A 22283-nucleotide genomic window follows, 5' to 3' on the forward strand; every position below is an offset into this window, starting at 1 on the left:
CCTTTCATCATGAAACTTCACTTCCCAGAAGCTAAAGCTCATAAAGGCTTCCTGTCAACTACTTGTAAGAATACTGTGTTGTTGCAATGGAATATTTGGTCTCAGGAATGACTTTGAGGGATGAGATTAGTTTAACTTAGCTTTGCTTTTAAGCCTTAAAAGCATTAAAAAGCATTAAACTGCAAGGAACAAAGTGTGGAGCTGGATGAACACAGCAGGCCAAGCAGCATCTCAGGAGCACAAAAGCTGATGTTTCGAGGGGTCTAGGCCCAAAACGTCAGCTTTTGTGCTCCTGAGATGCTGCTTGGCCTGCTGTGTTCATCCAGCTACACACTTTGTTATCTTGGATTCTCTGGCATCTGCAGTTCCCATTATCACTTAAACTGCAAGTTTCCTGACGATACAATACAACATGCATTTCATTCAGGTAAATATACTGATTCCATGATGACTTTTTCTCTAATAACTTTAAATAATCTAAGATAATTATCTTGTCTTGATTTATTTGTGTGACTCTTGAAGTGGATTGGCCAAACGCTCAGGATCACCAAGAAAAGATGATGACGGTTGTCATGGTCAATTTTTTTTTATGTGCACTTCTTTCATCAGCAAACAAAATATATTGTTACTTAATCATTTAATATTATTTCTCACAGGTTAAAAGCTGAAAGTAATAGCGAGACAATTCAAAAATGGGCAAAAAGAGCATAGCATGACACAAAATGTTCTAATCAGTTCTCCAGTTGGGTTGTGAGTAATCTTCCTAATCATTAAATGCCCTGACTCCTCCTCGTCACAATATTTTGGACATAAGAAATAATGCTGCTGGAATACTTGGCATAAGCCTTCAGAGCAAACTAAATTAGAAAGGAACTGACTGATCGATTGCTCCACATTCTTGCCTGATGCCCAAAAATTGTCCTGGTGGAAATTTAAGGTATGAGTTGATCTTTGAGTTGGCTTGGATTGGATTAAGAGAGGTTCAGGCACTTGGAGGAAAAGGGTTGGGTGGACAAGGGCTCTTGGCAGAGGTAGAAGCACCAACACCCATAATAGCTTGAGTCAATGCGTTAGATGCATGCATGAGAGTTGATATCATTGGTATAATTCAGCAACAACCAAGAGGCTAATAATTGAAACACCAATCAGTATTCCTCCAAGTTGAACAACACTTGGAGAAAGCACTGAGGGTAGCAAGGGACCAAAACATTCTCAGGGTAGGGGATTTCAATGTCGACCACCATGACCAACTTGGCAGCAACGCTATTGATTGAGTTAGTCAGGCCTTAAAAGACATAGCTGCTGGACTGGGCCTGTGGCAGGTGATGAGGGAACCAACAAGAAGGAAATACATACTTGATCTCATCCTTCCCAATCGGCCAGCTGCAGATGCATCTGTCCATGACTATATTGACAAGAGTGACCACCACAAAACCAGAGAATCCCTAGTGTGGAAGCAGACTGTTCAGCCCATCATGTCCACATTGATTTTTTAAACAGGACTCCACTGCATCCACGCAGTCCTGCATTTCCAATGGATAATCCACCTAACCTACACATCTTTGGACTGTGGGAGGAAACCAGAGCACCCAGTGAACACCCATTCAGATGCAGTCCTTGTAGAAACAAATTTTCATCTTCACATTGAGAATTCTCTCCATCGTGTTGTGTGGCACTATTACTGAGCTATATACATTGGTCTTTGAGCAAATCTAGCAACTCGAGACTGGGCATTCATGAGGCACTGTGGGCCATCAACAGCAGCATAATTGAATTTCAGCACAATCTGCAACCTCAAGTCTCAACATATTCCTCACTCTCTACCATTACCATCAAGCCAAGGGATCAATCCTGATTCAATGGAAAGTGCAGGAGTGCATGCTAGAAGCAACACCAGGCACACCTAAAAATAAGGGATCAACCTGATGTAATGACCAAACAGAACTACTTGCATTTCTAACAACATAACTAGTCAGCGATTTTAAAAAAAGTTAAGCAATCCCCTAACCAATGGATCACAAGCAATCACAAATAATGGTGAACAATTAGACAACTCACTGGAAGAGGAGTTTCCACAAATATCCCCATCCTCAATGATGAAAGAGACCAACACATTAGTGCAGAAGATCAGGCTGAAGCATTTGCAGTAACTTCAGCCAGAAGTGCTGAGTGGATGATCCATCTTGGCCTCCTCCATGGCTCCCAGCAATAGACACCAGTCAATTTAGTTCCGTTTATGTAATATCAAGAAATGGTTGGAGGCACTAGATGGTGCAATTGCTATGGGCCTTGACAGTATTCTGGCAAGGATACTAAAGGCTTGTGTTGTACCCCTATCTAAGCTCTTCCAGAACAGTTACAACACTGGCATCTACCTGACAATGTAGAAAATTGCCCAGTTGTGTTCTGTACATAAAAAGCAAGACAAATCCCACCTGGCCAATTATTGCCCCAACAGTCTACTCTCAATTATCAATAAAATAATGGAAGGTGTTATAAATAGTGTTGTCGAGCAAACCTGCTCAGCAGTAACCTGCTTAGTAATGCGCAGTTTGGGTTCGGCTCGGGTCACTGTTCAGTTCTGAAGAAAGATCACTGGACCCGAAGCATTACCCTGCCTTCTGTTCACAGATGCTATCAGATCTGCTGAGTTTCTCTAGCAATTTCTGTTTGTGTTTCTGATTTCCAGAATCCGCACTTTTACTGTTTTGTTTCCTTTCAGAAATGGAGATGTTTGCCAATGATGGCACAATCTTCAGCACCGTTTGTAACCCTTCAGATACTGAACCAAACTATGATCAAATGCTGTGCTGAGTTCTGAGATCTGAGGAAGGGTCAGTGGACTGAAAATGATAACTGTTTTTTTTCCTTCACAGATGCTGCCAATCCTGCTGAGCTTTTCCAGCAACATTGTTTATGTTCAAATGCAACAAGATATGGACAGTATCCAAGCTTGGGCTAAGAAGTGGCAAGTAACATCTGTGCCACACAAATATCAGGCAATGACACATGTCCAATGAAAGTCGATTTAACCATCACACCTTTACATTGAGATGTGTTACTGTCACTAATCCCCCACTATCAACAAATTTGGGGTTACCATTAACCAAAAGCTCAATCAGATTGACCACATAAATGTAGTGGCTACAAGAGCAGGTCAGAGGCTTGGAATACTGTGGCAAATAACTCATCTACTGACTCCTCAAAGCCTGTCCATCATCTACAAGGTCAGTAGCATGATGGAATACTCCCCAATTGCCTGGATGGGTGCAATTCAAACAACACTTCGAAAATTTGACACCACTTAGGAGAAAGCAGCCTGCTTGGTTAATACCACATCTACAGTCATTCATCTTCACCACCACCAACACCAGTCGCAGTGACGTCTACTATCTACAAAATGCACCTCAGAAATTCACCAAAAATCCTTAGACAGCATCTCCCAAACCCACAAACACTTCAATCTAGAAGGACAAGGGTAGTAGATAAATGGGAGTAGCACCACCTTTAAGTTCCCCTCCAACCCACTCACCATCCTGACTTGGAATGTATATCACCATTCCTTCACTGTCACTGGGTCAAAATCCTGGAATTCCCTTCCTAACGACACTGGGTCAACCCACAGCTTGTGGACTGCAGCAGTTCAAGCTCACCACCACCTCCGCAAGGGCAACTAGGGATGGGCAATAAATGATGTCCAGCCAAAAACACCTACATCCCACGAATTAATTGAAAAAAAGGATATATTAAATGAGCCCAAAGACCAATCACTGTACAGGTGGGAATGGAAGGTTTGAGTTATAAATATGGGCCGGGACATTTTGTACAGGAATGTTGAAGGTTTAAAGAGGTTTATAAAATCATAAGTAGAATAGATCAGATAAATAGCAAAGGTCTTTTTCCTAAGGTGGGAGAGTTCAAAACTATGAGGCTTATTTTTAAGGTGAGAGGAGAAAGATTTAAAAAGGACATGAGGGGCAATGTATTTTTTTAAAACAGAGCTAGGTTGATATGTAGAAAGAACTGCTAGAAGAAATAGTGGATGCAGATACAGTTACAACATTTAAAAGACAGTTAGCTAAGTACATGAATAGGAAAGATTTGGAGGAATGTGGGCCAAATGCAGGCAAGTAGGACTAGTTTAGCTTAGAAGTATGGTTGGCGTGGACTAGTTGGTCCGAGGGTCTGTTTCCATGCTGCATGCCTGTACTGAAGCTTGCAATTGATTTTTAAGTTGGGTTTCCGAATAATTCAGCATTAATGGAAATCATGGAATCAGAAAGTTACACATTGGCATGTTATCATTCTACGCAAATCCGACAATGTGCTAAATATTGTATTTTTACTCAATTGATTTCTTTCTGTCTTCTGTATTCCTTTTATTTAGGCAATGTTGGATGTAGCAGCAAACAATGGCTGGCTCGCTACAGCACTGAACATAATCAATCTGATTCAAATGGTAATTCAAGGCAGATGGGTTCACGACTCCTCTTTGCTTACCCTGCCGAACGTTGAGCAACAGCACCTCTACCTATTCAGGTATTCACTTACAGATTTTTATTGTGGCTTTTTACTCTTTTACTATCGGAACAAGTCTTATCGTCAAAAAATTTATTTTTTATTCAACACACGATTACATTAAGAATGTGCTGTAGTTAATTGATATGCGAAGAAGCAATTAACTGCTTGCCATTTCCTTGTACGCAAGGGTCCTAGCTACAAGAGCAGAAGCAGCACATTCAAGGAAACATATGCTAGAAAAATATTAAAGCAACAAGGTTAACATAACTATATCTTTTAATTCATTTTTGAGTTAGAATAGCGTAAGAAAAATGTAATATTGCACAAACAAATGAAATACTGATAACTTAAAGGGATTCTTGGAATATAATTTGCTTTGCCTAAACTCTTAAATGAATACCTTTTGTGGTGATGACTAATGATGAAAACTTTTTTAACAAATCCTATTAGAAATTGTCTGGAGATCAAGCTTTGAAGAGATTAACTGTGATTTGTTCCAAATACTTACACCTCCCACAGCCATATGTGCATTTCTTGCCGTGACTGTATAAAACTGATGCATTTGCAGGCAAGGTAAATAGATTGTCTGTTTTGCTGTGCAAAAATTGTAGGCTGCAAGAAAGTTCTTTTGAAGAGATTTTAACACTGATGTCGCTTATTGGTATGTTAAGCTATTAATATGTTGACAAAGGTTCCATGTTATTGCTTAATTCTATTCTTCAATGAACTTGCTTTAATGTTATTTATGATGTAGTTATATAATAATCCCATAAGTATTCCAAAGAGGTAAAGACAGACTAACTGAGTGAGCAAAACTGTGGCAGATGGAGTTCAATGTGAGGGAAGAATAAGAGCATCTGCTTTCAATCCACAAAAGATATCAGAATATTTTCCTAATGGTGAGAGACAAGGAGCTGTTGGGGAAACAAAAGAATTTACATGTCCATGTACACAAATCACTGAAAGCTAGTACAAGGGTGCGATAAATAATTGAAAAGGCTGTTGGAATGTTGGCTTTTATCTCAAGGGAATCAGAATTCAACATTGGGGAAGTGATACTTCACTAAGCTAGAAGCTTGGCAGACCCCACCTAGCATACTGAGTTCAGACTTGGGAATGAATAACATCCCAACTAAGACATATTGGTGAGAGATAATGGAAACTGCAGATGCTGGGAATCCAAGACAATAAAGTGTGAAGCTGTATGAACACAGCAGGCCAAGCAGCATCTCAGGAGCACAAAAGCTGACGTTTCAGGCCTAGACCCTTCATCGGAGAGGGAACTGGAACAAATAGGGAGAGAGGGCGAGGCAGACCGACGATGGAGAGAAAAGAAGACAGATGGAGAGGAGAGTGTAGGTGGGGAGATAGGGAGGGGATAGGTCAGTCCAGGGAAGATGGACAGGTCAAGGAGGTGGGATGAGGCTAGTAGGTAGGAAATGGAGGTGCGGCTTGAGGTGGGAGGAAGGGATGTGTGAGAGGAAGAACAGGTGAGGGAGGCAGAGACAGGCTGGGCTGGTTTAGTGGGGGAAGGGGATGAGCTGGGCTGGTTGTGTGATGCAGTGGGGAGAGGGGACGAACTGGGCTGGTTTTGGGATGCGGTGGGGGAAGGGGAGATTTTGAAGCTGGTGAATCCCACATTGACACCATTGGGCTGCAGGGTTCCCAAGCGTAATATGAGTTGCTTTTCCTGCAACCTTCGGGTGGCATCACTGTGGCACTGCAGGAGGCCCATGGCGGGGCATGTCATCTAAAGAATGGGAGGGGGAGTTAAAATGGTTCGTGACTGGGAGGTGCAGTTTTCACCTTGGATATGGTAGAACATGAATTCACCAAAATTATGTCAAGGCTGACAGGGTTAAATTATGAGATCAGGTAGAACGTACTTTTCTTTTATTCTTTTAAGGTTATAACCTTGTTAAATGATCTGAAAGGTATTGTTAAACTGACGAAAAAAAGGTCGGTAGGAAAGATAAAGTAGTGTTCTGTTGGAGAACCCAGAACAAGACCATACTATATTAAAGATAAAACTAAGCAATTTAGGAGTTAAATGAGGACACAAAGTCTAATGGAAATATCAGACTCCCCCAACTCCCAAAGGCCATGCCTGCTGACATTTTTATTCAATGAGGTATAAAGGGGCTTAAAATAAAAGTAGGTAAATGGAGTTGAAGTACTGATCAGCCATGATATAATTGAATGATGATCCAAACTTGAGGGGTTGAATGGCCTGTTCCTGTTCTTATGTCGAGTATAAACGTTCATTCTCTTTAAAGGACATTAACATGTTGGAAAACTTGCAATAATTCTCTTCAGTTATAAAATATAATATTGTGAATATGAATGCTTTTTACATCCTGAACGTACATTTCTTTTTCAGATGTCCAGCTTGGTACTTCACACATTGAATACGTGCTCTTGTTGTGTCATGTGCTCTTTTGTTATTTATATTTGTGGTGTATCAATGTAACATGACCAGGCAGATGACCATCACATCAACCTTGGCAAAAAACTGTTCTGAAGCAGGTTTTAGAAGTGATTTGTTAGTCACCAGAGTAAATTGTTTGATCATTCGCTTTCTTTTAGCATCACATCTTTAAGTCAGGGCTGGTATCACTACTTAGACTGACTTGTCAATTTCCCCTTTACAGTAAGCTGTATTAGAAATGCGTTGCTCTAAAGTGAAGACCTGCCTGCCCAATTCTTTAAAAAAGGAAGAACAAGATCTAGTCATTCAGCTTTCATGTTTATTTTATTATGTAGACTCCTTTGCTGTTCATAGTGTTGCAAAGTGAATAATTAACTTTTCCCTTTCCTTTGTTAATGAAATATCATGCATGGCGAATAGTAAAGGAATGAGTTCATTTAAATTGTAATAAAAATGACAGTTATAAAATGTATATGTGTCCATTATGACAAATATTAGTATTAAAGGGAACAGATTGGACTGAGAAAATATTTTGGCCAAATGGGGATACTAGGACCAGGGAAATAGCCAGGCATTTCAGTAAAGAAATTATGAAACCTTCTTATTGATAAATGTCATTAGGAATTTGGAACTTTCCTGCAAACAGCAATAGATGTTAAGGCCTCAATTATTCACAATAATCATTCATGACTTGGATAATGGCATAACAAGTCAAATATCCAAACTTGCTGAAGGCATAAAATTGGGTAACATTTTAGATAGCGTTAACAACATAAAATTACAACTGGATATTGATAGATTAGGTGAATGGGCAAAGCGATGGCAAATGGATTTTAGTATAAGCAAGTGTGAGGTTATCCATTTTGGACTGAAAAAGAATACATTAGGGTATTTTTTTTTGAAGGCGCAAGGTTAAAGACAGTGGATGCCCAATGAGATTGGAGGGCACAAGGGCATAGCTGTTTAAAATGCCAAAAACAAATGCAGAAAATAGCCAAGAAAGCTAGTGGAATGCTGGCCTTCATATTAAAAGGGCTGCAGTATAGGGAAGCAGATATTATGCTGCAGTTATACAAAATCCTAGTTAGACCCCACTTAGAGTAATGTGAACAGATCTGGGCACCACACCTTAAAAAGGATGTTTTGCCACTGGTCGGAGCTTACTGCAGATTTACAAAGTTGATACCTGGACTCCAAGGTTAGATTTTGAGACTTCTCTAGAATTTAGAATGTTAAGAGGTGATCTAATCAAAGTCTTCAGGATAATAACAGGGATAGATAAAGGTAAATTATTTCCACCAGTTGAAGATTCTAGAACCGGAGGACATGGTCTAAGAATTAGGGCCAGACCATTCAGGACAAATGTTAGAAAGCAGTTCTACATGCAGAAATTTACCAAAATGTTGCCAGGTATGGAAGGTTTGAGTTGTAAGGAAAGGTTAGATCGGCTGGGACTTTTTCACTGGAGCATAGGAGGTTAAGAGGTGACTGATGGAAGTTTATAAAATAATGAGAGGTACAGGTGGACTTGATTGTTGTTGCCTTTTCCCTAAGATGCAGAATTTCAAGCCTGGGGGGACACATTTGAGAGGAGAGAGATTTTAAGAAGTCATAACAGGCACATTTTTTTTGAAGGTGGTTTGCGTGTAGAATGAACTTCCTGATGGAATGGTGGATGCGGGTACAATTATAACATTTAAAAGACATTTAGATAGATACATGAATAGGGAAGATTTGGAGAGATATGGGTCAGAAGCAGGCAGGTGGGACTTGTTTAATTTGGGAATATGTTCGGCATGCACTTGTTGGATCAAAGGATCTGTTTCCATGCTGTGTGACTCTATGACTCTAAGAGTAGTGAAGAAAGTTCCACAAATAGCAATCAATGTTAATTCTATTGTTAAATTTAAACCTGAGATGGACAGATTTTTAGCAAGCAAGGTGTAAAGGAATATGGGCACAAGGTGGGCAAACAGAATTAGACCACAATCAGCCATGATCTTGCTAAATGGCAGAGCAGGCTTGAGGGGCTGAATGGCCTACTCCTTTTCCTGTGTCAGTTATCAATTTTTAAATCTGCAAATGTTAGATCTTTTATTAACCAAGTGTGACAACACTGTAGCCTTAAGAGGTGTATTTTGTCCTTTTTTATGAAGAAAGGTTGAAACATAAGCGACAAGCCAATAACGTAAACAGCTTGTGAGGCTTTTTTTAAAAAGTTGGAGCAATAGAAGCAACATGAATGGATGGAATCAAGCTCCTACAGAACCTGAAATTTTAGTTTTAACTTTTTCAGCAGTTGTTGCTGAGGCCTTGAAGCTGGATGTGGAAGCTCTTATTCTTCTCTCTGATAAACTAAAAGCTAGGGTTCTCTTCCTGCTACCAGAATTGTATGTAAGACAATATATTTCATTGAATTTGCCTTTGTCAAGGGTGTGTTTATGGGATGTTTCTGTACTGGAACAGTTAATTAGTGAGTTATATTTATGTTGTTTTGTTTAGCATTTCAACAGAGTTTACAGTTAAGCCAATTCTTTTCTTTTTATTTTGTCTGTATTTTAACTGTCATATAAAATTAAAGTGTATTTTGCTTAAAGTCAAAGAGTTTGACCATTAAATTGCATTTGGAATGCAACACCTTACACTTATTTTTAAAATAAGAAAAAGTTAGGACCTAGGCTATATTCTTAATATGTTTTGAGGGGATTTGATCTGCTCCAAAACACAGGTTTGCCACATATCTCTTAATAACCTGTCTGGGTTACTGATACCCACTGGGGAAATCTCCATCATCTGCCTACATATACTGCAAATCCACTGTAATATGTCTGAATGCTAACTGCCCTTTGAACTGGCCTAGCAACCCACTTGGTTCAGTTCTGATGAAAATTCCTGACCCAAAACTTAACTTTCCTGCTCCACTGATGCTGCCTGACTTGCTGTGTTCCCCCAATTCTCGTTGTGTTGACTCTGACTCCAGCATCTGTAGTTGTTGCTGTCTCTGTCGCAAGGATAATCAGGCACAGGCAAAAGTTGGCAGACTTGCTGGAGACACTGACATCTCATCAATAAAAAAGAAAAAGAAAATGGTGGTTGGTAAGTAGGTCACAGATCAGCAGTGATTACATTGAATAGTAAGACAAGACAACAACCAAATGTCTTCAGTCCATTTCAATGTATCTGGCTTAGATAATCAGGTAAGAAAAGATTGACATCACTGACTTTGTCTACAGCAACACAAGACTCAAACTAAATAAAACTAACCCCTGTGACATGGTGTACCTGTGCTAACATTTGAACCTTTTTAAAGGCTACCAAACCGATTTACCAAAGGTTTACAATTTACATGTGTCTTGATACAGGCATTTTTTATATTTTAATTGGAAACCTTCCCTTGGTAATCATTTTGCCTCATTTGTTTCAGACAATCTAAAAAAATGTATCCACCTTGGAAGGAGTGCAGTGCTGATTTAGCAGGATTTTAGCTGGTTCCAGGGGTGAGGTCACAAGGAGAAATTGCATAAACTAATGTATAAAACTTAAGTATAAAAGAGTTGGTGATAATTTATTTGAGAATTTTACAATGTTTGATTAAATATAACGAAACCTCTTCTAGGATTCCAGGACAATAGGACATAACTTGAAAATCAAATTCAAGCCTTTCAGGCAAGAAGCTAGTCAACACTTCATCATTGAAAGAGTGGCAGATGTGTAGATCTGTGTCCCGTAATAACTTTAAGCCTTGGGATAAATATTTGCAAATCAAAGCTGGAAAGAAATATGAAACCAGGTTGGCCAGATAATTTTAGGATACTGATTTGCTATGTTCTTATTAAAGAGTAATACTAGTTCAAGGTACTGAATGAGCCTGCTGCCATCCCAGTGCTCCAGTCAATTGTACTTGCTTTTTACATTTTTAACAAATTTTCACCTGGCTCAGAAAAGTTTTTTGTGAACCAGAAGCCCCAAGTTATGTGTGTGATTTTAATCTTAAGTATGTATATACCAATTTCTGTTTTTAGGAAGTGGAATGCAGGCAGAAGGAAAAGCAGTCCTAAAAGTTATAAAGGTCCAATTGAATGTCTTCCTGAATTAATAGCTGAATGTGAATGGAGAGAGGACATACTTCATTCCATTGTCGCTGATGAACTCCAGGCTGCACAGATTTCCCAGGTAAATTGCACTTTCAATCACCTCTTCTTCTTGGTTTATACACTTCCTTATTTCCCTTACTTCACAAACATTGTCACCAGTTTTTAAGGTCCATTGACAAATGTGACCATCCGTCATAGCTGTTTTGAACTGTAAAAATGCTTTAGGTATGGTTTCATTTTATAGGCTGTGTGAATCATCCTTCTTGGAGTTTGTTTAAGGAAAATGGCTTTGTTGCTGTTTTTAGCCAAGCAAAATCTATTTTTTGACAGTTTTGTTTTCCCAATTCCCAGAGGATCAGCAGATGAAAGAATGCAGAAAATGAGATTAAAGGTGGTTTTCATCCATTTAAAAAGAAAAGTAAAGCTGCACTGTTCTCTCGCAGCATTATACCTTGACATTATCTTGAGAAATACATCCCACTTCATTTTCCTGTATCAACTCTGAATGAAGTTGGGGGTATTCATGTGCTTTGGAAGCTGACTTGAGGTCACTGAGGTTTTTTGAACTTGTGTCAAAATGAAAGGAAATTCCAGGTTATCTGCCCAAACTGGGTTCAGACCTTGAGCCGGAGATAAAAGGATAATGGAAATTGCTACATAGGCCAGTCCTACCAAACACAACATCTATAAAATAAATGGAGTGAATTTCATGCCCTATGCTTTAATGGGTTTAGTGGCAGGCTGGCATTTACTTGCACCAACTAGGAAATTGTCTTGCCCCACCCCTGTTATGCCCATGACAGGAATGCCTCCTGTCCCTGTGCCGGTTTTAGATTGCAGCCATTGGAGACAATGGGCTCACCTGCAGGGCACCATGACAAGCTAACCCATGCAAGGTTAATTGAGAGTTCCCAGGGAGAATACCATGTTCAGAGATGGTCAGTACCTGATCTTGAGAACAAACATTGAGAAGGGACAGGCCTAATGAAAGCCCTGTCCTTGTTGCCACTCTCCTCCCCACTGCCTCTTGGCATACTCATCTGTGGCCTCAAATCCAGCAATGACGGTAGGCCTTTGATTGACCAGCAGTTCTTAACACACAGGAGTTAACCCCTGGAATCTTGCATCCTGGAACAGGCCCAATGCTGTCCATTTATATATTAGAGTAGCACTTAATACAGTAGGCCTTTCCTAAACTGGACTTGTCATTAGCCCTTCAGCCTATGTGTGAGTATCCTGTTGCCTCCATTAAATATCATCCATGGTTTTGGTAAAGACCACTATAATGAAGAAAAACACCACAGGCATTTCAATACTAGCTATTTAATTACTATGATATGCCTGCAATATTTAATTGCAGACTTCATCAAGGTACATAGTATCATGTTTGATATCATTACATGTGTGATCAGGAACAGAGCATCCACGTATGGTTCTTTGTTGATTCTTTGGACGTGTGAGTCATCAGTATGAGTAAGGTGAAGAGAAAAATTCAGTCGGATAAGATTTAAAGCCAATAATTACAAGTGAAATATGTGGCTTAGGGAAGAAAAGGAGAAATAGCTAGAAAGGGCAAGACTTTTTCAGTTGAATAAACACATCTCAGGAATTCTACTATTAACAAAAGGCAAACTTATTTTTCAAAATGCTATACTGTGTTGAATGTATATTTTGGATAAAGCATTCATATTTTTTGAACATGTTAATTACAAGGACCATATGAAATTTGAATGTGCATAGTGTCAATCACAGACTTTGGTACTGCACATAATTACAGGAGTTGTAGAAATTTTGATAAATAATCTTTTAGGATATTACAGATTTCCAGATGATGAAATGTTTAAAGAATAGTTTCATCAGCTAAATTAACTAATGTTCAAAAACATGGTTATTACCCAGACAAGCAGCACTTAAGAGCTTGAAGGCACTCTGGCTGGCCTACTGCCACATGGCAGGCAAGGCAAGGATCATTCTGTTGTGAAAAAATATGTGCCAGCAATAAATAACTAGTAATATGCATTGCACAGATAATGTCCCCAAGCACAATTATATTTTGTACAATAAGCAGAATCGGGGGAGAAAAACAAATTTTGCTCAAAAGGTGAGATTGTGGTCATTTCAAAAGAAAAGACCAACATTTTGAAAAACATGTTATTGTAGTCCATCCATTGTGAAAATTATTTGGATCTCCAATTTGCCACTGCCAGTTTGGCATAGCAATCACAACTAAAATACATTTTAAAAAATTATTCTGGAAATTAGTGGGTTTAAAGCATCAATTTAAGTGCTAATTGCAGTCGTAATGAGAAAAGGCAGTCATCACTGTGAGATTTGCATCTGTTCTGCCATCAGTATGCTCTGAACGGCTGGCGACAGGCAGAAGATTTGGCAGCTAATTAAATAATTGCATGCGGGGAGGTGTTCTCATCTGATTCAAATGATGAAGATTAATCCTCGGATAAATATGTTTTGCCCGTATTGAAATGTTTTAGCCTCGACTGCAATAACCTAGATTTTATTTTTAATCAAAAGGCAGCTACAATCTGAGAGCTTTGTGGTATATTTAAGCAATAAATTATCTTTTGTAGCTGCATTAGGACAATAACGCTTACGCAGGCTAGTAAACAGTGAGGTGTTATCTTGACTGTCCTCCACACTAATAGCACCAGTTGTGCCTCAATATTACAGGCAGCTAAGAGTCTTCCGAAAAGACACATGTTTTGGCAGTTCATTCAAAGGATTTTTTTTATATAAAGCTTCTGTACATGTAGCCTGATCTCCCTGGTTACCTTTGACAATGATGATGTCACCTGGATTTCTTTTATCTCCAATGTTTTTCAGGAAAAACGGTATTGTCTGGATGATTTTAATTTTTTGGTCACTTAGTTTATTGATGTGTTTTAGTATTGAAATGTTCATTATCAAATTTTTTGTAACATGTGGCAACAAACACTGCCATCTTCTGTACTGAAAGAATGAGCCAGCAGGGTGGTTAAAGCAAATAATCATCATCCTCACTAAGAGGTGGTGCAGGAGTAACTGCTTTCCTCTGCACGGAGGAGAATGTTAAGGTAGCTGCCTGTACTATCCATAGGAGGCAAGAACTTTTAGCTTATGTGGGGAGAAAAAAGAAAACAGAATAAATGTTCAAATTATCACAACACATTTCACTGCACAAGTGTATGAAAATATCAACAATTTTATCAGAATACTGAATCATCTCTGTGAGATAAGTTTAATGCCTTGAAGATCATCTTCAAGAAAGAAACATGTTACCAAAGAGGGTGTTTTAATGAAGTAGGAATTATTTTTCTAATACTTTACCATTTCAAAATAAAAAGCTAAAAGCAAGAACATCCTGGTATCATGTATCTCAAGTGCACTGTGGTAAACACTAATTCTTAGGTTTTTGTTCCAAAATTTAAAAACTGCAAATTGTCTGCTAGTTTTCTCACAATTTTGATGTAGGCTAAATGGAAACAAAACTGCTATTATATCTTTCTAATGTAAAATAATATAAAAAAAAGCTAATGAATGAATTCTGAAAGAGCCACTGACAGTATCTCTAGCAATGATCTAAAAGGATTAGAATAACATATCAAACGTTTGAGCAAAGAAGTATCGCGGAAGGTGGAAAAGTAAGATAAAAGTGCTTGGAAAGGGGGAGGATGGAATTCCAAATCTGGAGGACAAGCAACTTTAGAGCCTTATGATACAGCAAAATAGGAAACTAATGCACAACGAGATGAAGGAAGGATTGGAAAGCTAGAGACGAGAGAGAATTATAGAGCTGGAGGAGGTGACAAAGACAGTGGGACAAGGCCATACAGGAATTTTAAAACATGGATGAGAATCTTAAGTTTGAGATATTGAAGCCCTATATACGACGAAAGGCAGAGATGTGATTGCCAAATGGAAAAGGATGTCAGTAGCAGACATCTAGTTGAGTTGAAGTACACGAGTAGAAGACAACAAGATGCTGCCAAGAAAGAATTGAAATTTTCAAATCTGGTTTGGCAAAAGCATAAGGGTTTCAGCAGCAAATGGATCTGATATATTTAGGGAGGTGGAAATTTATTACAGAGGTGATAGTCAGGAATTTTTGTGACGGAGAGAATATAGACTCAAAGAATAGATCTAACAGTCCCAATGGCAAGTCCACTGCCATGGACGCATTTAATACGGAAATTGTAGGATGGGGACTCTACTGCCTACTGCCTCTAACTAATTATATCTTTGATGGGAAGATTTTTGGATGTACTTGCTACTCTGCCACTAATAGAAGGCCATAAGTGTCCACTCCAAATCCTTGTTCTCCTGCCCTTGTATTCAACCAGCAGTGAATAGAGGAATTGCCATGCAAGGAGCCCAGCAAAGCAAAGCTGTTTTCAGTTACCTTGCAGGCTTCTGGGTTGGGAGAATGCCTTCTTGTAAGGCACTATGCCTGATGAAGGAATTGAACGTCAACGAGTTGGGGGGTGGGGGATGACTGAGAGCTGACCTCTACCCTTTCTGTTGATCATAGTCCTCTGGTGGGTGCATTTCCAGCTGCTGCCGTCACTCAGTGGTACTGAGACAACAGACAGCTGCCAGTCTCTCAACAGGTAACAGCCGTCCTAGATTCTCAATCGACTCGAGTACCTGATAAGCACTTAATTTCAAGGGGCCTTCCTGATCAGACGTGATGTGGTTCTCCCATCAATTCTGCAGCTGGTGAATGAGACCCCTATCCCAAATTCACCCCATACTCAACATGACATCGGATGGAATGCTGCAGTTTAAAACAAACAGTTCAGTATCAGATAGTGGCTGTGGGTGGCACCATGTGATACACTCAGTGACAAATGTAGATAATCCTGGGAGCAATAACCTGAGTATTCAAGAAAGTCATCGTGAATAATTATGTCTCAGAAAAACAGGTTAAGCTCATAGACATATTTGAGATACTCAGAGATGTCCAAGCCTCACTGTCACCATAGGTGGGAAAGCTGTTCTGTGTCTCCACTGACATAACCAAAGGACAGCATTTGTTGAATAGAGGGTCAAGGATGAATCTTTATGCTGTTCACAAGGTCATGATGATGGGTTGGAAAGAAAAATCAACATGCGGGATACTGTAATTACGGTCAAATAGATAAGAATGAAGCTAAGCCCAGGTGGTTGCACTATGTTGGACAGAGGAGGAGAGGCATAGAAGGATAATCACATGGCCAAACCCTATGAAAGCTATATAGAGGTCACAAGAGACAAGGAAGGCTCATCTGTTCTGGCCACAGAGAATGTTATTGTCAACCATTGTAAAACAATGACAGGCATTCCAGATTGGAGGAATGCAAACAGGGAATTATAGGAAAAAAATCAAGGCTGTAGATGACAGAAACATGTTTGATTCATTGCAGAAGAAAGGGACAGATGAAGCAGAAATTAGTAAAAGCAGAGGAGTCAAAGTGGGTTCCTTGCAGAGCAAGTGACGATGACAGCAATTTTGAAACAAAGAATGTTTATACATGAGAAGAGAACAAATTGCATTATTACCTTGAATTGGAAGTGAAATTAGTTTCTTCGGAAGTTAGACAGATCAGGAGTAAATGGTGCATTGGTCATGGAAGAAAATGCAAAGAAATTGGATAAATGGGTGATTTCATTAATTTTGTATTCTATTTGCTAATATGCAAATTTAGGTTACGGTGGCCAATCTTTGCTTTTACAACATGTAATTTAGTTTGGAACATGCGTAAATACTGAAATGGAATTTTTTCTGTCAACAAAGATTACTGTAATTGCCAAAGATTGTGTAATTATTCCAATTTCTGTCACCTTCTTAGGCTTGGAATTTCCTGTCTAATCTACCCATCATTGAGGTTAATCTGCGAATCAAGGGTTGGTGGGAAAATGCTCCAAATGGGGAAAATGAGAAAGCTCTGCCGAATGTTGGAACTGGAATCCGAGATGAGAAGAACTGGACACAGGTCCATGCAGATCAGGAATACGTACTCCAGATCAATCTTCGCAGGATTAGCCTGGTGCGCAGCAAGGTATGAATCTTTGCTTAATGAGAGATAAAGTCATGGGGAAACATAAAACTCATGAACAATCCCATGCCATTACTTAATCCTCTTCCAGTCTTCAATGAGTTTATGGGTAATCTGTGCTATAACTTCATTTGTCTGTCTTAACTTTATATCCCTTAAAACCTTTGTCTAGAATTTACGATAATTTCCTGCTTTTCTTTAAAGTGACACCAAGGACAGGAACCTCCCTCAAAAGGAATTCCTGCTCCTCACACTATATTCAGTCTATCAAATAGCTGGTGATCTGAGCCAAGATTTTGAGGAGATTCCCAGCGAACATTAGACATCTCACTGTGGGAAAGAAGAATTAAGACAAGCTGACAGCTCTTTTTGGCAGGCAGCCATCTTTAATGGTGACGGTCACATCTACTACAATGGCCACTGTCCTGGAGCGGCCACTGTCCTGAAGCAGCCACTGGTCCAACTGACTGCTGAACTGGGATCATTCTTCCCTCTGTCTTGCCCGTTCCACTCCCACATACCACCACCCCACCCCGCCCCCGCCAACCAGCCCACCACCACACACCACCTGATTTCAGATTGCTGTCAACATGGCCAATCCCAATGAAGCCACAAGATCAGAAGAAGAAAAAACAAACAACAAAAGAACTACAGGTGCTGTAAATCTGAAATAAAAATAGAAATTGCTGGAGAAGCTCAGGTCTGGCAACTTGTGTGGAGAGAAATCAAGTTAATGTATAGTGTCCAGTGACCCTTCGTCAGAACAGTTCCAATGAAGGATCACTGAACCCAAAACATTGATTCTGCTTTCTGTCCACAGATGCTGCCAGACCTTCAAGAGCAGAAGAAAGATTGCATTCAGCATTTATCTTTAATTAGGATACTTGTCATGATAGACATAGTTGGACTCAGTTCTTGGCATTGATCCCTTTTTTTTCTGAGCCATGGCTAGAGGAACCATGTTGTGCAAATCTAACTGGATATGGATGTTTCTGGGTAGCTTTGAATCCAGAGCAAACATTTTCATCTACAATCACTGAAGCACAATGTTGTTTACCTTTAGAAACAATGGAAAATTCTTCAGACATATGGTTTTGTGGTTCCAGGGATAAATATTTTAAGCAATGCAGTGGTCTTGAGAAATTTAATTATTACAGGAGTATGCAGTTAATTTAGAAAAGATGAATATTGGAACATTGAAAACAGGAGCTGGAGTAGGCCATTTGGCCCTTAAAGCCTGCTCCACTATTCAGTACAATCGTGGCTGATCATCCAGTTCGATATCTGTTCCTACTTTCTCCCCATACCTTTCGATCTCTTTAACCCTAAGAACTATATCTAACTCCTTGAAAACAGCCAATGTTTTGCCCTCAACCACTTTCTGTTGCAGAGAATTCCAAAGGTTCACTTTCTGGGTGAAGAAATTTCTCCCAATCTCAATTCTAAATAGCCAACTGCTGTATCCTTAAACTGCGGCCCATGGCTTTGGATTCCCCAGCCATCAAGAACATCCATCCTGCAAATTTGAATCCTCCAGTGGTGACTTACCTAATGGATTCTGTGATATGGAAAACAAAACAAGGCAAGCTTTTCAAGAAGAAAGGGAAAATACCAGAAGTGATGGACCATGTCAGAACAGATAATATGGAATAGGAGACATCATACTATGTAAAATGACTCCTAGGAATTAGGAAGTATCTCAGAAATTAGACACTCTAAGATAATCTCAGAATTCCTGCCAGCATCTCACATTAGAATAATGAAGACTTAGTGGCCAAATCAGGCCACTATGTAGGTTGGAGGTAGACATGCACTAAAAATAGTGTTGTTGAACTGTGCACTGGTTCTTTGGCTTCATCGTGTTCCTGGGCCTTATTCCCAAAGCAGGATGAAGGAACGACAAGTCACTGCAGTAGTAAGGAGTGACAGTATCTTACCCAGCAGTTGTCTGAGGTAGAGAAAGCTAAACAGACTGTGTGTTTGTTTTAAATATATGCTACTCATTTCAAAGCCACTAGTTGAAACAGCAGACTGGGCTTTTTAAGGGAAATTCAAGGAGGTCAATTTTCCAATTGGCCTCAAAGCCCTGATAGGGACAAGTTTCATTTGGATGGGGGCAGCGTCCTCTTCACAGATAGTGGGAAGCAATACTGTAGTCTGGCTAAAGCCTCCCAGTCTCACCCACCCACCATCCTCAACACCCACCCCACACCCCCACCCAGCACACATCCTGTCGCTGCCTTCAAGTTAGAAGACTTCTGACAGGCTGTCCAGCTTTGATACTACATCCAGCTTTCTTAATTGGATAGCGAGCCCAACATCTAGTCATGAATTGGCTGTTTTCCAAACACTGCTGATTCTCTCGTGCATTTTGGCTCAATGGTTGAGTTTCCAATGTTGGAAATCCTGCCCTTTACCAATTCTGAACAAAAGTGATCTGTACCATTGGGTAGTGTGGTTAACCAGACTACGTTAATTTGGCAGAATGGCAAAAGCGAGAGAAATAAGTGTGGGAGAGCAAGAAAAAATAGTGTATGTATTTTAAAAATTAACATACAGGAATCTAGGATCATGGATTTAAGACAGAAACTCATGCCTTAATACCAACAGCAGAAAATTTAGTGTTGACTGGATCAGGATCAACAGTTTATTTTTCCAGATTTTGAGACTTCTACTGTGGTTCCTTTTTCTTCCCTTTATAATTTCTTCAAAAATTTAACTGGATAACAACAAGCTGCTTTTCATTGTCAGTGCTGCTAGTTTAAAAGTTATTTTTTTTTCTTACCCTAACTTTTAATTTATTATTTTTCTTTTATGTTTACAAACCATTGCATCAATGTATCATTCATTCAAACAGATTATTGCAGAACTTTTTGTGTAGCAGAATCACAATAACATAAAATATATTTGTGAGCAAGATTTGTCAATTTATTAATGATGGTATTTTTTAAAAATAAAGATACAGAACCTGTTTTTGCACAGAAGGAAGGATTTCACTTTAAAATCAGAAGGATTGTCATGGAACTTTTTTGCTGGAAGCTGATACATTATAAAAGTGTGGCAGAGCTTTCTAAAATAATACCCTAAACACTTTACTTAATTGTAACTGATAGTCTGGCAATAGAAATTAATCAATGTTCAGTCAGGCACTTGAACATTACAACTTTTTTGTTTATTTCGTAAGAAAACTATGACAGTTACGAGTTATCAGAGTAATCATGCACTAAAGACAAGCATACTTACATTTGGTCCAGCTATATTCAAATTTGACTTCCAATTTTCTAAGGTTCATTTTACTTATTATCCTCTGAGATGAACAGGCAGATTTATCTTGCTGCAATACATCCTTTCCAGCTGCTAGATATGGTCACACATTGCTTTACTACTACTGTGTTACATTAAACCATTATAAACCTGTGAAGCAACAACTTAGTATTGCAGAAATTGTTGAATTTGGCAACTTGTTAACTTTTGCTTCGTTTCCTAGTAATAGCTAACTGACCTTTTAACCAGTGAGGTCAGCTTCTCAGTACTTTTGCCTCTGGGTCAGGAGGCTGCAGGCTCAAGCTAATAATCTAAACATACACTTGCATTACTGAAGGAGTGCTTTGTTGCTGAAAGAGATCGTTAATCTTCCATTGCTAACGCTACAACATAAAATTAAATGGCTATTTAGCTTACTGATGCAAAATGGCTGCCACTTTTCTTAGCGATACACGTGAACCTTAAAGGTTAAAACTTTAAACCTTCAGTGGTGTCATTTAGTGGAGTGAATTTTCCTCCAGTCTTAGCCTTTTTCCTGCAATGAAATTACGAAAAATTTGACACATCAGTTATTTATCTCTCCTCTACTTGTAGAACATTTCCGGTACAGAATGACCACCGTGTTTTTCTCGATTCATGTGCTTAGTCAAAGCTATCTGTTGTGTTTCAATGTGATAGAAAATAAAACTGTACAAAATAAATGCAAGCATTATTTACAAATTCACTTACATGAACAAAAATGCCTACTCTGATTTGTTTTATATTGTTCATCAGGGAAAGTACGACAGCAAAGCCATCACACCACGCTTCCCAAAGGCCAAGGATGAGGGCTGGTTCGTCATCCTCGGTGAAGTAGACAAGAAGGAGTTAATGGCTTTAAAACGGGTGGGATACATTCGAAATCAAAGCATAATCTCTCTCGCATTCTATACTCCTGAGACCACTGGAAGGTAAGTTCCTATCACTTCTTAACTTATTTGACACCTTTAATTTTGTAAAACATTAATTAATATCTAAATATTTAATATCTAATTGACGCTTTACGAGGAGAAAAATGCTACTAAGCTAAAGGAGGCGATAGTACTAAGTATAAACAAAAGCTTAGATGCAGAGCTCGGTCTGGTGGATTTTAATGGACAGAGAGAAGTGGGAAGCTGGAGATTTTAAGGCACCTTCTTAGATCATTAGGGTCCACATACCTGAAGACGCAAGCACAAGTGGTGGTATAAAGATAGAGTGGGTGTTGGGATACATAAGAGGCCAGATTCTGAAGAACTGCAAGTTTGGAGGAAATGATAAGGTTGCAGAAGTTTAAAGATAGACAGTTCCGAGGTAGCGTAGGGATTTAAATTTAAGTTTGAGCAGTTACAAGTTAACATAACTCATAAGAACAGGACTTATGGATGACCGGAATGTGATATGGTAAAGGATGCTGAGTTTTGGATGATCTTACCATTGATTATAACATTCTCAGCAATCTGCAATGGTATGTTTTATTCAAATTCCATTATTTGATCGTCAAGAAAATAATGATGTGACAGAGTCAGTCACCATAACATTGACTGCTGCAGGGACTATGAATAAGAATTAATTCAAGCTTGACCATCCTCAAGCATAAATAGCACTACCATGCTCAATGGTTCATGCCCATTTCAAGGTCACTGTAACTATTAGTCTGAGCAAATAGGCAAACTGTTATGCCAGAGAGCAATTTTAAATAAAGTAAAATATTAACCATTTAAAAAAGGTACAAAATGCAATTCACTGTAATTTGTTTTTTCCAAAAGCAGAAAGGCTGCATTTTCTTCCCCAGTCTGACTGTCACAGCAGTTTTTACTTACTTAAAGTTCTTGTAACAAATAAATGTTCACTTAAGAAAATAACTCCAGACTCTCTTCAGATTTTTTTATTTTAAATTGACTGTGGTTTGCTAAAATTGCCTCA

General features: G+C 39.0%; 1 protein-coding gene across 1 annotated transcript in view; it reads left to right on the forward strand.

The window, feature by feature from the left end:
• ascc3 (activating signal cointegrator 1 complex subunit 3) overlaps positions 1-22283 on the forward strand; it is a 507536-nt gene that overhangs the window by 482077 nt on the left and 3176 nt on the right. The window contains exons 39-42 of the mRNA XM_059645261.1: positions 4388-4539; positions 10972-11122; positions 16869-17078; positions 21114-21289. Coding sequence (XP_059501244.1) covers positions 4388-4539; positions 10972-11122; positions 16869-17078; positions 21114-21289 — 689 coding nt within the window. The remainder of the gene's footprint in view (positions 1-4387; positions 4540-10971; positions 11123-16868; positions 17079-21113; positions 21290-22283) is intronic.

Source organism: Stegostoma tigrinum, chromosome 4 (genome assembly GCF_030684315.1).
Source record: "Stegostoma tigrinum isolate sSteTig4 chromosome 4, sSteTig4.hap1, whole genome shotgun sequence".
Taxonomy (NCBI): domain Eukaryota; kingdom Metazoa; phylum Chordata; class Chondrichthyes; order Orectolobiformes; family Stegostomatidae; genus Stegostoma; species Stegostoma tigrinum.